Here is a 16024-nt window from a genome sequence, read left to right on the forward strand (position 1 = left end):
TTTGTTTTTCATTTAATTACAACTTCTTCAACTAAAATCCCTTTCTCTTTAGAAAATAAAAAGGCATTACTTGCAATCTACTTTTGACTCACAGTGTTTTTCATCTGTTTTCTGGTAATAGTCAAAATTTAACATTAATGTGTCTTAGTATGTTCATGACTATATAGGTTAATGGAACTGATTTCAGCATGTTTAAAATGAGTTTCAATGTTTAAGTAAAACAAAAAGACTTTAAAACAAATTATTTGGCTCGAAGCTCCTTTTATATGGTGTATGTTTCAAGCTAATAATCAGGGCTTACTGTGGGTCAGCATGTCATATCCCAGTGGTGTCTGTTGAGATGGAGGGTTATCTCACATGTCAGCTAGATAACTCTGTGAACAATTTTGAGCAGTGGAGATAATGGGACTGAATTCTGAAATGAGGTAGAAATCTGAAATGGGGCAGGATTCGGAACAGGAGCTGGAAATACCACAGCATAGTGTTGAGTGAGCACCGTGTGGTTCCTTATGAAGGCAGTCAGCTTTTGACATCAGTAGGCACTTAGGTTGGACAGTAATCCCTTTTGATAGGGTGCAACTAAAATGTGGGAGAAAGGCAAATCAGGCACATATTCCTATAGAAAAGAAAGGTGAAGTAAAAATATTACTTTCTTGCTATTTGTGCAATTTTTATCTTAATTTTTTGTTTATATTATTTAAACATAGGTGCTGCATGATAATCAAATAAGTGTTTTTGGTCATGTTCTGGACAGCTTTTACTCTGTTCAAGTTGTGCTGGTCACAATTAGTGTTTTAAAAGAAAAATTAATTATTGTTTATTCTTTCTTTTTTTAATAAAAATACAGTATTTTATGTATTGGAAGAAATTGTAGATCATCTTTGTGGCAATAAATGCATTCTCATACTTTAGTTTTTCTTTGTTTGTATTATTCTATATGTTACCATTTCTAATTTTATAAATTAGGAAAAGGCCAAATTTGTTTCACATTTATGAAAAGAATACTTACGTAGTCTCTGGTTTCATACCTTCTCAGATGATGCAACAGGTTTTGTAAATGTGCATCTAAATCAAACCACTGCTATCATAATTGAAGTAATTCAGTCTTCATAAAAAGTATATAATTTACATTAAAAAATTATTAACTACTTGAAATTCATGTTTGTTTCCACCTTGACAGCTAGCACAATATATCCTACTGAATTCCATTATCAGCTATTGAAAAATCAACTTTTGCATATATATATATTCACAGTATTATTTTGACAAGTCTTAGGAGCACTGGTGTTAAAGGTATTTTTCTGCCTATGGTCTGTTGTATAACTCATCTTGTTTGCCTTTTATTTTTAGCCACAGCATAAGGGAATTATTTGGCACTGATGAGCATATTATTTTTATTAGCAAAAGCTTAGTGACTTCTGTAGCCTTTGGTCAGCCAGTAGAGGCCACTCATAGCTTGCTGCTGAAGCTGGGCAGTGATTTGAAAATAGGGGTTCTGTTGTGTGCATGTTTTTTTAATCCATTCTGAGTAAGCTTATGCTGCCATGAACTGTCATAGTAAGACTTGTACCTGCAGAGAGTTCTGAGTAATTCTGCTTATATATGTAAATGTATTTAATATTGACATTTCTCTCTTTCCTGTAATAAGTCCCATGGCAGTAGGAGTAAAAATCACCTTCAATAGTATACTTCAAACAGTCCTAAAGCAAACGCTTTGATGACATCCTTTGTTGTTGGTACAATCTTTACTGTCATTACATTACATTACTACAATGAAGTAAGAAAAATTATTAGATTACTTTGGGCAGAGGGAGAAAGAAAGGTCTTATTTGTATGTGTTTCTTGTTTTACCCGAATGAGGAACTGAGCTGCACAAAACAACCTATCAAAGGTCAAAAAAACAAGCCTACAGCAGAGCAAGGAATTGAACCTGCATCTCTCAGGTCAAGGCTAGTATCCTAATCACTGCTCTGCTCTTTTCTCCTGTGTCTACATCACTGTGTGGGTAACTTCACTTATAGATCATAATTGTACAAGTAAAAGCATTATTTCAGCATTTTAGATCATTCTTAACTAAGAAGGATACAGTGCCAGCACTACTGCAGCCAAAATCCTGTTGACTTAGTGAAGATAAAAATTCACCCTATAATAAATTTTGTATCTAAACAGACAGCTAAAATAGTACAAGGGGTTTTTTATACACAGCATTTTTCTGCAGCATTTATTTAGCAGTTCTTTGTACAAAGAAAAATTGTGTTTCATTTAAATAAAATCTGTTTAATACTAGCTATTTACAGAGTAATGAAGTATTAAAATTTTGATTATTGTTTTTTTGCCGTAATACAATTCAGACAGCTGCCCTGAACGTTTTTCCCTTTCCTAATATAAAAAATTGAAATAGTGACGCTGTGTGTTAATGCAGTCCTGAGGATCTTAAATTTGTTTTCAATGGGGAGTTGGTTTTATTTTCTGCTAGTGTTACCATTTAAAACAAGCAAAAAAAAATATTACACCTAGGTCAGTCTCTTTTCAAAAGTCTTTTTCATTGTAAGTTTACAATTATTTCGTTTAATTTCCAGATTTATCTTAAAAGCAGTAGAAAAAAACCTATGTAATAGCAAAGATTTACAAAGCCATTCCCTATTTTGTTTTATACATGAGATGTACAATTTCCATCTTTCTCTTAAAGAGCTATGTTCAATAGTGGACTTTTCTTTTAATCTTATGCCATAGTTTTTAATTTCCATCTGTTAATCATTCAACTGAAACTTGTAGATGAAGAAAGAGGCATTTTGATCACTTGTGTGAAAAGAAATGTAGAGAAAACTCTTTAACAGTGTGTGAAATCACTAGAGATTGGGGAGCTGGGACATATTCTTTAAGAAACTTACTGGTTCTCATTTTATCTGGAGTGTGAAGCTTTTTTTTTTTTTTAGAGAAAACAGTAAAAGATGTACTGGGATATCGGTTTGCTGTAGGATTAAAGCCCACTTTTTTAACCTATTTTTCTTGAGGGTTTTTTTCTTCCTTATCACTTGAATATATTTTGCAAGCAGAATGGTAGTGATTCATTGATTATGAAGCATTTATTTACTGAAGGGGTAGTCAAACACTGGAACAGACTTCCTAGAGAGGTGGTCAATGCCCAAAGCCTGCTTTGTACCTCATCCTCTAGGACTTAATTTCTAGTAATTTGCTACATCTAGGAAGTTTTTTAAAACATGCTGTTCTTAATTAGAGGAAATAGCACTACTTCACTTTCTTTGTTAGTTATAGTTACCTAAAATCCAGTAAGCGTGTGATTGTGTTCAGTTTTGGGGTAATGCAACTTCTAGAAAGAGGCTGTTAAAATATACTGCTAAAAAGCTTGAAAGAGATTACTGGGTATTTCCTAGGCAATTTAATATCTCCCAGGAAGGATCTTTTGAAGCCAGTATTCTGTTCATGTTGTGTATTAAAGCGTGCCATGGCATTTTTCTCCAAAACTTTATCCATCAAAAGATTTGAAAAAAAATGCTACTACATGTATATTAGGAAAAAAATCTCCTACATTTTTTTACTGTAAAGCATGTGGCAAAAGTAACCTACAGCACTTGTGGATGTTATAAAAACGTGCCTTTTCAGAATGCACTTTGCTTGCCCATGGCTCAGGTGTCTGTAACCAAAAACTCAATGATACTCTGTACTCACAGCTAATTTAGCACACAATCGTTAAAAACTAACATTCTTCTATATAAGGAGGATGTTTAATAGTATGTAAGAATTTACTATTACCAAGAAGTGTTGAATGAACTCAAACTTTAAAACAGGCCTTATCTGTCAGTCTGCTAAACACTACCATCACAGCAATTCTGATTCCATGATATACATGTGCACTCAGACGTGCACACTAGCATACATGCTGTTTGTTCTTAGTTACCCAATGGGAAACTAGTACTTACTTTACCCCTTGATGTCTTCTTGTGCACCTAATTTTCATTACCTAAAATAATTCTATATAATGCATGAATATAGAATCAACACAGTTGAGGCGGTATTTGTTTTGATTTCAGTATCTATCTTTGCAATCTGCTCCCAGTTTCTGGAGCAGTTGAATCTCTATTCTGTGCAAATTCAGTAGCTATTTGGTGTAGATTTTTCTAACAGAGAGGTAGCAAATGAAAATGGGCAATAGGTTTTGTTATGGCTTTTTACACCCTACATGAATTTTGCAAATAGGAATTCATTTGTATTAACATATCGTGACTCTGACCAGAATCACATTCATTTTTATGTAATGATCTATACATATGCATTATGCATTTAGTTTTATAAGTATTCTGTGGCTGCTTGGTAACTGAAGTTATCTGGCGTGTGCAAGAGAAACCTGAGTAGTGTACTTTGTCATCAGTTGTAACTGTTGCAAGCAAGTTCATATTCTCCTATAAATTAGTAGAAAAACATACTTCTGTGATTTATATAGTATTTTAAAACTGGCAATTTCCCAAGTGATTTTTCTTGAAATTTCCATGCTTATAATATTTCAGATTATGTATTTTGAGTAAGCTGGAAATTTAAGCTTGCTTCCATAAATATAGCTGCAGGTAAACAACCAATTTTAGTCCAGAAAATAGCTTTTGCTTCTGTCAACATGTTGTTTATTTTCTCCCTGAGATAAAAAGTTTGGTTTTCTGATATTTGTACCAAGATAAAGTCTGTAAACAAGATTAATATAGTGTGGAAAAGGTTGTCAGCAGCCCTGGCAAAGGAAATAAGTTGCCTGTACACAGAACATACTGTAAACTGAATAAAAGTGTCAGGTCCACCATGAGATAATGTGATCATGAACCTCTAACAAAGCATGACATAGGCACAGTCGGCTTTTCTTATAGCCACAGTATAGAAAATGGATTACTGTATTCCAGGGATACCCGCTGGAATAGCATGAAAACCTCATTTTGAGATTAATGCAGGATGTAACTCTCAAGAGCTGAGCTACATGCTTGCCTATAGTGTTAAAAGTAACAGTTCAGTTATTAATCTTACCATTTGGAAATTGCATATTAAAATAGTTGCTCACATTTCAAGGTCTGAATTTGTGAACTGACATTTCTCGCTGTTGTTATTAGGCAAACTATGATATTACAAAAGTAACAATTGATCAGTTTTATTATTACCATGTGGCTAGGTAAGGCCTCAATAAGTCTAGTAAAACAGTAAATTCTAAATGTGGGTAAAGTAGTATGTGCTCTTCGCCCATCTACCTGCCATGATTTCTTGTACTAGGGATTTGTGTGTTTCTTTGTATCCCTTACTAGGGTTTTATGTATTTTTCTGCGTTAAGGTATTAACGATTCTTTTCAATCATCATCAGCCACAAAAGTGACAACAATGTAGGGTTTCTCAGCTCCAAGTGATATTATTCTTCAGGTCAAAGAAAGAGATTTTGGTCAAATACTCTTAACTGCATAGCGCTTTCAGATTATTCAGGGGGTGTTTCCAGGCTTGGAGCTCCAACTGCCTTGGCTTTTCTTCATCATGACACCAGATGAATAGGGATATTTTCTTTAAAAGTTCAGCACATTGTTCTGTTAATGAAGAGTAGGCTGCGTTTGTCTGTGAATCTCCTGCTTTGGTATTTTTGGCAAGCCTGAGCCATATAAATCAAGTACCATTGAGTTTTTATCATTTCTTTTCAAAACTGGCAGAATATCTGATTTCATTGCTACCTATGGTCATCTACTGACTACAGAACTATCTGCAAGGAACTGAGAATATGTTCCTGCATTCTTTCCAACAGGAACTATTTGCCTTCTCTGTTTTTTTTTTAGCTTTATTGGATGGTCTCTCATTCTTCTGCTTTTACCTATCTACATGTATAGACAAACTAAGCAGATTTGAAATATAAAAATAAAGCTGTTTGAATACATTCTTGAGCAATACCAGGATATCATAATCTGCAAAAGTCTGTCTGTGCTATAATGCATTGTTAAGATAGTTCTTAAATTGAGCATAATAAGTATTTTTTTGTTTCAGTATATATAAAGCATTAGACAAAGTCTATAGTACAGTATGGTAAAAATTATTTTATCTTTGCTCTCTATCCCACATCAACTTGAATTTCAAAAGCTTTGTGTTGGGATACAAAGATCAGGAGCTCTTTAAAGAAATTCTATAAAGAATTTTATAAATAAAATAAAGAAATTTATAAAGAATTGCTGTATTATCTGTAAATAAGGATAGTATGTTGATTATGATTTTCAAAACATTTAGCTTTCTTTTTTTGGAGATAAAGTGCTTCATGGATGTTTCAAAAATTACTTAGGCCCCTTACATCTACAAATGTGTGTTGTCTGACATTTGCCAGACATGTTGTCTGACATCCAATCAAATTTCTATATAAAGGATTTTGGTAAATCTTGTCGAGAACTTTCTGCACTCGTTTTGCTTAAGAATTGCAGATACTGCTAAATGCATTTACTACATCTAGTGTGCTGTCCCTATTTGGTATTTGTGGCAGGTTTTCTTAATAGTCAGTCCCTGCATGTGTGTATGTTGCCCCATTATTTAAAGACTATTTTTTCCTATTTTTTTTCATTAGATAACTCCAGGACCAGGCAGCAGCAGGAAAACAGTTCATTTGTCCCAGGATTCTCTTCATCATGAGTGAGTATCAGTGATGGGAGTTATAACTGCGTATTATTGTTTGTGTTACAGTAATACCTCTGTCCCAAAGACACATAATGCAGCTGAACTAAACAAGTGATGAGAGCCTCAGCTCAGTTATATAATGATCTTTATTTGGTAATAGTATTTATAATCTTTTGTAATTCATTTTATTTTTCGTAGTGAAACATTAAGTTCACAGCTTTGTAAATGTGTTTTAATTAACTTGCTGAGTACCTCAAATGCAACACTTTTTAAGGCTAGATACCAAATATGGGTAGTTTTAAAAGACCTGCTTTGTTTTTCTCCATAAGGAAATTAATAAATTCCAAGCATGAATATATGAAAATCAACAAGCATCAGTTCTTAAACATGATGTATCATGTGAGAAATTTAACCTAAATTCCACTAGAAGACATTGAATTAATTGCTTAGAGACATCTAAATAGGGAGTATCCTTCAGTTTGTTTACTTTCTCCAGTGTGCCATTACTGTAAACTCTTATTCTGTTCAGCTGAAAACATTATTTCTTGGTTATCTTGGTTTTGAATCATTACAATAAGAAGTTTAAATTTTCTTGTGCTTTCCAAGTCAGAAATCTAAATCACAGACACGTGTGTTTAGGAAGTAATATATTTGGGGAAACATTTAGACATGCTAACTGCTACTAGATATATTATCCACAGTTAAAAACACAATTTGCCAAAGTTTCAAATACTACAAACATCAGATCCTCAGTACCAACTGCATTATGCTACTAATCCACTTCTTTTGCACCCCATAATTTGCTAATGTTTGTATTAACTAAAAAAATTTCCTAAGTTCTGTCTACCCTAAAGTAATTCAAGTGGTATTTTATGGGGTTTACTTTTGTTTATTTTATTGAAACAAACAAGCAAACAATACTGTAATTAAGTAAAAGGACAAAACAATAAAAATCAGTATGATGTGAATATCACTTTCTAATTGTATGAAGTCTTTCTTATTCTTTATTAAGGGTTTTTGATGTCTAATTATGAGACACATTCTAATTACTTTGATATATTTTTTCAATAGAGTGATGTTTTAATAATAATTTTATTTTATAATCCACTGAATTGCCACAAACCAGCAGAGTTTATTTGGAGAAGGATACCCTAGTTTGCTGCTCCTCCTTGAGTGTTTGCTGAGAGACAAGACACTTTTAAGTGGAATTTAGATCTAACCCATTATATTTCTTATCTTTGTCAGCTTCTGGATGTTAGCGACCTTATTTGTTGGGTCACTTGCAAATGTGTTTTTTCTTCTCATCCATTGCCAATATCAAAGTTACATGTGCATCATATCTCCCTGTTTTCATCACATTGAACTATTCATTGCAGTTGATGAGTGTTTCGTGTCCAAAATGCATAAATGCGTACTAAATTTTATCTCAAGGTATACTTTTAACTGTATTGCTGTCATTCTTTTTTAATTTCCAACTTCTTTTCCTTAATCACCTTAAAAGTAGAAAAAGGAGTCAGCAGCATGCAGGTTTTGGTGACAGCCAGTCTTGTATACAAGAATGAGAGGGTTGATTGTTCATTAGCAAACTCACAAAAAATGAGTGCCAAAAAACTTTCATATTTGTGACTTTAAAAAAAAAATATATTATTTAGACCAAACAATACAATGAAATCTGCTTGTTCTCAGTATATTAAATTAAATTTAAAAATTTATTGTCATTATGTAGCTCCTGTGAGGTAAAAATGAGAGTAAACTGTATTGAATTTAACTACTTCAGAAAAAGTGTAACTAGATTAAGCCTGTAAGCTTTGGTTACAATTCTTAAGGAACCTGCAAGCATGAGAGCAGATAATGGGATGGTCTTTTTGTGCAATATTGTGCTGCATAGAATTTTTTTTTCCTTTGCCCAAAGTCTATTGCTTGCTTACATTAATAATATTTAGGTACTATATGTAATTTCAGATGCCCCTTGTTTAAATTGTTTTTTCCTTCTTTTCATTTTCTAAGTGTCAACATTTGCCTTGTATTTATATAATAATTACTACAGCTACAGGTGTTAATCCAGTTCTTTGTGATCACAGTGTGTATGTGAACTAGTATTAATATGCTTCTACTGCTGCTGAGGGAAAACTTACTTTGTGAGGTCTTGTCCCTGCACATCAACATCTTAGTCCAAATTTTCACCTCTATGAAATAAGGCCACTGATAGTCAAAATTGTGCAGCTGTGTAGAGCTACGAAGCCACTGAATGTACAGACTTTGAATTTCACTGTAGATTCAAATTCAGACCTTAATTGTGAAAGAATACATCAGCAACTACCAGGTAGTTCACAGTACTTAAAAATCTTTTCAGCTATTATCGTTAATAAATAACACTTCAGTACTAAGTATTAAATTATTTTTAGCACATGCATAATAGGATATTAAAAAACTATCATTTATATATTATTCTAGCTTGTTTGACGCAGCAGAATTACCTGTAAAGCCAGTAGATACTAAGAAGTGAAATTTGTGGTGTGTTCTTTCAAAACTGTTACAGAGTTGGAGAGTTCAATAGAAGTATCCTATTAAAATAAAGCATAGCCAAAGGCTCTATTTTCCTGGCAGACAATAAAATACCCAAAAGCATGCACAGACTGGTCATATGACAGCACGTGCTTTGTTAGTTATATTGTTAAATCTGTCTTTTCTTTTTCTCCCACAGCCACTGGTTTAGCCCTGGGGCTAGGAAGGAACATAGCCAGGTAAGAACTGCTTTGATCGAGAACAGTTTACTTGATATGTACAAAGGAATTTAACTGCCTCTACTCCAGAGGCAGTGGACTAATATTTTAAGAAATTATAAACAAAGCAGGTATGATTTCGTATTTTCTTGTAAGGAAACATGTTAACAGCGGTGCATTTCAGAAAGTCCCTTAATTAAAAATCTTTAGTCACTTATCATCAGTTAAGTATCTTTGAGTTTTAACAAGTTAAATGAAAAGTCTGTTTATTTTTTTCTTGATGGTTCTCTTAATCATAGTATCTCCCGATGTTGTTTCTCAAAATGTTGGAAAACAAAACATTTGACTCACAAAATCAAGAAATACAGAACAGTGACAAGAGTGGGCAAGCTTCTGCAGGAAGACCTTCAATTCCATTTTTATGCATTTCATTTGTTTAAATGACCAGTGCAGTAAAAAAAAAAAGGAACTGTTAAATCTCTGTCATCGTGCAGATATTGGTGAAAATATCTCTCTGGTTTGTCTGCTAATCCCCTACAATGTAGTCTTTAGAAGGTCTAAGCCTAGACATGGGGTTGAGGGAATGTGAAGATGTATTTAATTGTTTGATTTGCAATATGGCATTTATTTTATTATCATAGAATGATAGAATGGTTAAGGTTAGAAGGGACCTTAAAGATCATTGAGTTCTTACCTCCCTGCTATGAGCAGGGTCACCTCACGCTAGACCAGGCTGCACGAAGCCTCATCCAACATAGCCTCAAATACCTCCAGGGAGGGAGCTTCCACGACTTCCCTAGGCAACCTTTTCCAGCACCTTGCTACCTTTCTAATGTCTAACCTAAATCTACCCTTTTCCAGTTTAAAACCATTACCCCTTGTCCATCACTAACCTCGCTGGTGAAAAGCCCCTCCCCAGCTTTTCTGTAGCCCCTTTGGGTACTGGAAGGCCACTACAAGGTCTTCCCGAAGCCTTCTCTTCTCCAGGCTGAATAGCCTCAACTCTCAGCCTGTCTTCATAGCAGTTGTTTAACTTGTGTTCTGACATGAAGGTGTACCCTTTTTTAATGGATGTTAGTAATATCTAAACTGAAAAACCTGTCCAAGAACTATAAAATGTGAAAATAAGCCTGGTTTAATGTCATAAATGTATAAATTACTTCAACTATTCAGTAAAAATAGCTGAATACATCATGAGTACATTGATATTTAAGACTGCAGTTCCATAGTACATTTTTTCAAGTCAGTAAAAGTTGATACAGCATGGTTGATTTCATTAGATCTGTGCCAGTTCACTACTACATTTACAAATTTAAACAGATTTGAAACTTCCAAAGGAAATAAGACCCATAGAATCTTTGGAGGGTTCATTTTAGGATGACCCATCATGAACCACTTGTAGTAGCTCCAGTAAGCCATTGTTTCAATCAGTGTATACTCTTTCCTGTCTCCTCCCCTTTCTTTTGAACTTCAGAGCAGGCTTAATCTCTCAAAGTTATGTTACTTGTTGTCCTGGTTTGAGCCAGGATTAAGCCAATTTTCCTTTTACTGATTTTTTTTTTTTTCCTTCAGTAAGCTTTTAACTAGCACCAGAGCATTCCAACTAAGACTAATAAGAGTGGAAACTTTTTCTAACTGCTGGGTCTTCAAGGTCACATCTTTACTCTGCCGGCTCAGATACTATGGGGAGATCTATGACCCCCTTGCAGGAGGCTGAATTAGACAGACAGAAAAATTGGCCAGAGATATTCCATTCCATATATCTACATAAGCTCAGTGGAAGGTCAGAGATCACAGAAGACAACTTCCTTCCTGCTTCTTCTTCTTCCCTTTTTTTCCGCCCATGGCCAGCGTCCAGGGAGGACTCCGTCCAACCAGCACTGTCGACCCTTAGGCTCGAGCTCTCCTGACCCTCATCACTCCCCACTTTCTCCAGCAGCAGTCCAGGATTTTTTGGGACTGTTCCAGCTAAGGAGAGTGCTGTGGGAGTTGCTGGGGGTGGGGGGAGAGGCTTTTGCAGATATCTGAACATATTTATATATAATCGTATATTTTCTCTTATATAATTTACTGTTTAATTAAAGCTGTGTAGTTTAGTTTTCAATCCAGCCAAGTCTCTCTCTTTTTCTCTCTCTCCTTCCCTACCTGGGTGGGAGGGGATTGAGAGCATTGTTGTCAGACCTGAGTCAAACAGTGACACTTGTCCTAAACTGTCAGAGTGGATACAGTTTTACCTGTAAATTGTGAACTTCTAACATGTTGCACTAAGCCGACTGACACTTAGCATCTAAATAGACGGCTTTATATGATTCACATTTAACTCTCATTATTTTGAAACATATTTCCTAGTAGAAAAAAACACACAAAAAAGAGCATTTTAAATATGAGCATGCTTCAGCTTAACTAATCATGATAAAAATTCTCTTGGACAAATCTTTATCCTGTTTTTGAAATTTTGATGCTGTAAGTAGTCAAATTTGCTAGGTTAGAACGCGGTTGAGTAATATTTTTAAAATTGTATTTTTAATATCTGTTATCTCACATAACAGGGTAGTTAACTGAAGATGTGCTGTTTACTTCTGTAAAAGGTTCTAAGATTTTAGAAAGTATGGAAATTTCTATGCTGTCATGGAATGTTAACCTACATCATACATACTGGCAATATCCATGCAGCATAGAGTGTGAAAAACATCTGCTTAGCTGGTATATAATGACAAATTCCTTTTTCTCAGATAATAGTACATTTGAATTAATTTTAAATTGTATGTGTTCATTGCATATTTCCCTAGAGCTTATCTGAATTTAAGTATATTTGTAACTTAGAGATTACTAATTAATTATGAAGTAAAGCTGATGTCATCAAATAATGTACATCCTATTGGCTCATAATGGATTAATTTTTTTCAGACAAGTGAAAGATGTAAGAATGGTGGTGCAATGTCATGACAATTTTGATAGCCTATGAAATTCTCACTAAATTTGTGAAGATCCATAGTGTGTAACTTTTTTTCCTGGGTTTACTATTTTTAATTAATTTGTGGAGTTTAAGTTGTTATGTTAGAACATAATTAACTAGCTAAATCTAAATTCTGGCAAGTTATCTATATGTGTACATGCTACAAGTACAAATCACTTATCAGCCAGAGAATACTGATAACAGTAAGACTGTTCTCCTTAGCTTGACCATAAAATAAATACACATTGTATGAATGTCAAGCTGGTAAAAAATGTGGCTACATTTAAATATTAATCATAAGTGCTTGATTCATTGATGTTAAGAAAATGAAAAAAATTGTTTTGCAAAAATATATCAGGTGCCTTACCTGTATGAATTCTTCAGATTGCCTTTGAAAACCAGACTGCACTGTTTTACTGCATCTGAGAACTAGATAGTTGGAATAACAAGGAGCATTAATAATAATATATTATTAGTTTCAAGAAACATTTCTGGGTTTTATACTGTCCAGCTATAATTCCTTTAATGTAACTTTTTGACAGTCATTTTTTCCTGTTACTGCCACTTTATTCATCCTTTCTAATATCATAATGCTGGACATAAACTTCCAAGTATTGGAGGTAGTCTGAATGAAAAGTCTTTCTTGATATGTCTAAAAATAAATAGAGTCAATCAGAGCTTGTTCCAGCAGCTGAGTCACCGTTTCAGTTAAATGAATCCCTCATTATTCCTACTGCCCCACTATTATGGGAAGCTTTAATACCGTGACTTTGTTAATTCTGCAATTTTCAAATTGCCAGAGCTCCTAGGACTTAGAAAAGTTTATGACTGTTTAATAACTGTTGAGATACAAGTGCCAACCTGAATAGTTTTTCGCAGTTTGAGTGTTCTCCAACACTTTTCATTGTACAATTTCAAAAATATAAATTGAAATTTGAAAAACTTAAAATTTTACAGATAATTTAATTGTGTAAATGTTGATCACATGGCTTTTTAAACATGCTTTGAGAATGAATTAACTTTTAAAGTTTTCAGTTATTTAGGAATTTAAAATTGGTTGATATATCTTGAAATATTAGCTATTATTGTAAAATTCAGTTATATACCCATCTCTTTTAGAGTCTTGGGTGAAAACAATTGAAAGATTACTCCAGGATAATATTTCTAAAAAGCTATTAGAGGCACTGCTGGTGAGCCTGTTCTGAACATTTTATTTTTAATAGCTTCAACTCTTGCGAGACAACCGATCGGAGAGAGGACACAAGAAGAACAGCTCTGTAAAAACAGCTAGCAGGTAAGCTAATGCTTCAGCTGTCATTTATTGATGTCTTAACTCTCAAGTTTCTATATGAGAAATTACACCATTCTTTTGGGGTATTATCAGAGATCGTCTGTATTTTTGTGATTTACTTTCAAGAATTTCTTCTATATAGCATAATCTTTCCCTAAAATATGAGGTTTAGACTTCAATGGTGACTGTATCCAACTACATTTACTACAATTAATCTTGTAAGTAATCATCAGTATTAAAGGGATGAGGAAGTAAGGTTTGTATTTCAGGCATGTAAGTTAAGAGCCAAAAATGTAAAAAATTACCATTATGCCTACATGCTTTTGAAATGAAAGGAGATAATTCAAATTCTGGAACATTTAAATTGTTCATATATCATATCTTGACAATAAAATTGTCATTGTGAAAACTTACTAGAAACATACCTAGGTCGATCCTACAGCATCTCAAAAGACAAAAAAATTCCATACTGAACTGAAGGGATCAGTGCCCATCAGTTCCTAGGAGTCTGTTCCTAGAGGGTTTTTTCTGTACGCATTACCTGCTGAATCTATTCTGCCAAAAAATTACTGTAATTGTAGTATTTTTTTAAATGAGAAACTTCAGAAGTATTTCCCTTCTGCACAACACCTAACACAATTTTTATGTTGTTCTGTGAAGGTGATTTTTGTGCTATCAAATTATTTTGAAAAAAATTATAATAGATTTCTATCATGTAATATTATGATTTTGAGTGAGGTAGTTATCTTTCAGGCACTTATCGTTTAGCATATACTTGGTCATCCTGAAATAAGTTTTTAATATTATTAAATGCTAGCTTTGATTAATACCTCAAAAGGGAGACTGATACTTCCTTCAAAAATATGCATATTAAATAGGAATCTTTTTCCTTGCATGCAAGTTCTGATTACACACTCTTAAAACATTAGTGATGCAAGTGTTGGTCATTCATCTTCAGAAATTGTGGTTACCTTTGTCTATTAAATCTTTTATGTTAGGAAAAAAAAAATAAAAAATAAAAATTGAACATTTCTGCATGTTTTCTTGCAGGCAGACTTGTTAGATCATGGTGCCTGAGGGATTCGGAATTGTAACTTACGTGCTTGTTATTCTCATCAGTGAAGCTGTTGTGAAGTCATTGCTACCTACACAAGCAGTTAGAATAGAGTTTTTTAACATGGCATTAAATACCTGAAGTGATCTTCAACCTCTCCTCGTGTCCAATCAGCAGTACATTAGTAGGCTGTTACCCAGTAAACATCTAGCAGGGTATTGTATTAGGTGGTAAATCCAAGACTAGCATTTTCTGTAAAATATCTGTGCTATTAAAGTAAGATTTACATAAACCATTATTATGACAAACATAAAAAAACCGTATATTATCATACAGTAATACCCTTAAAAAAACAGCAGGATCACCTGCTAAAATCTCTTCGTACCATCATCTCTGTTTTTGAAGGCTTTTTTCTCCAGACTGAGTCAGGTTATTTCAAAATATTTATTTGTTTTCAAAAAACCACTGCTTTCTCTGCTTACCCCATAAACTTTACTGTTAGTTCTTTAAAGTGACTTGAAGAGAAATTCAGAAACTTCTATGAAGATGGCATTTTTAACAGGCAATCTGCTGTTTTAGAATATCAAGTCATATGCATCTTCTTTACAAGACATATATTGAACAAATTTTAATGTTCTTGCTAAAATTTAACTGCTGAAAATAATTTTATTGGCACAACATGCAAACATTTTTTTCTCTGCCACTAGTGTATGTATCTGGTGACTATCTTCTTCCTATATTTTAAGTGTTCTATAACCTAGTATTTTATTTTTTATCAAAAGCTGTTACAACCAAAATAGAGATGAAATTTTGAATATTTAGGAACAACACATGAAAAATATGTGATTCATCTCCTCGTATATACATAGTACATTTGATTCAAGACAGCTCCTCTTGTATTCTGCTCCTTACAAATGAGGTTCATGGTGCTTAGTGACATGGAATATTTATCTGTGATTATTAACAAAGGCTGATTTTTTTAATGATTTAATTTTAAATTCTCATTTCTACCAAAGAGTTAATATTAGTTTCATCAGACGATACAGAGAAGGAAAGTGTTTCTGCATAACAAGGTACTTGCAGAAATTACTTTTTAGAAGAAAATACAGAAAGAACATTATCTTGGTTGCAAACGTACGTCTTTATTACTGTGTATGAAATCTTAAAATGGAAATCTGTCAGTTAGGTTTTGCATATGCCCGAGTACTTCAAAAACCACAGAACTACAAAGATACCAATCAGAAGTCACAAGATTGATTACAAAATTAAGGAAGATTTTAGTAAATAGTTTATTATTTTGGTATACTAAAAGCAGATGCAGTTAAATCTTCAGTTGAATGCAAGTGTTTACCTAAAAGCCTGAAGCTTTC

General features: G+C 33.5%; 1 protein-coding gene across 2 annotated transcripts in view; it reads left to right on the plus strand.

Annotated features, from left to right (window-relative positions):
- GPATCH2 (G-patch domain containing 2) overlaps positions 1–16024 on the plus strand; it is a 120170-nt gene that overhangs the window by 74215 nt on the left and 29931 nt on the right. For both annotated transcript variants that reach the window (XM_051615293.1, XM_051615294.1), the window contains 3 exons: positions 6581–6645; positions 9335–9374; positions 13533–13603. In XM_051615293.1, coding sequence (XP_051471253.1) covers positions 6581–6645; positions 9335–9374; positions 13533–13603 — 176 coding nt within the window. The remainder of the gene's footprint in view (positions 1–6580; positions 6646–9334; positions 9375–13532; positions 13604–16024) is intronic.

Source organism: Apus apus, chromosome 3 (genome assembly GCF_020740795.1).
Source record: "Apus apus isolate bApuApu2 chromosome 3, bApuApu2.pri.cur, whole genome shotgun sequence".
In the NCBI taxonomy this organism is placed as follows: Eukaryota; Metazoa; Chordata; class Aves; order Apodiformes; family Apodidae; genus Apus; species Apus apus.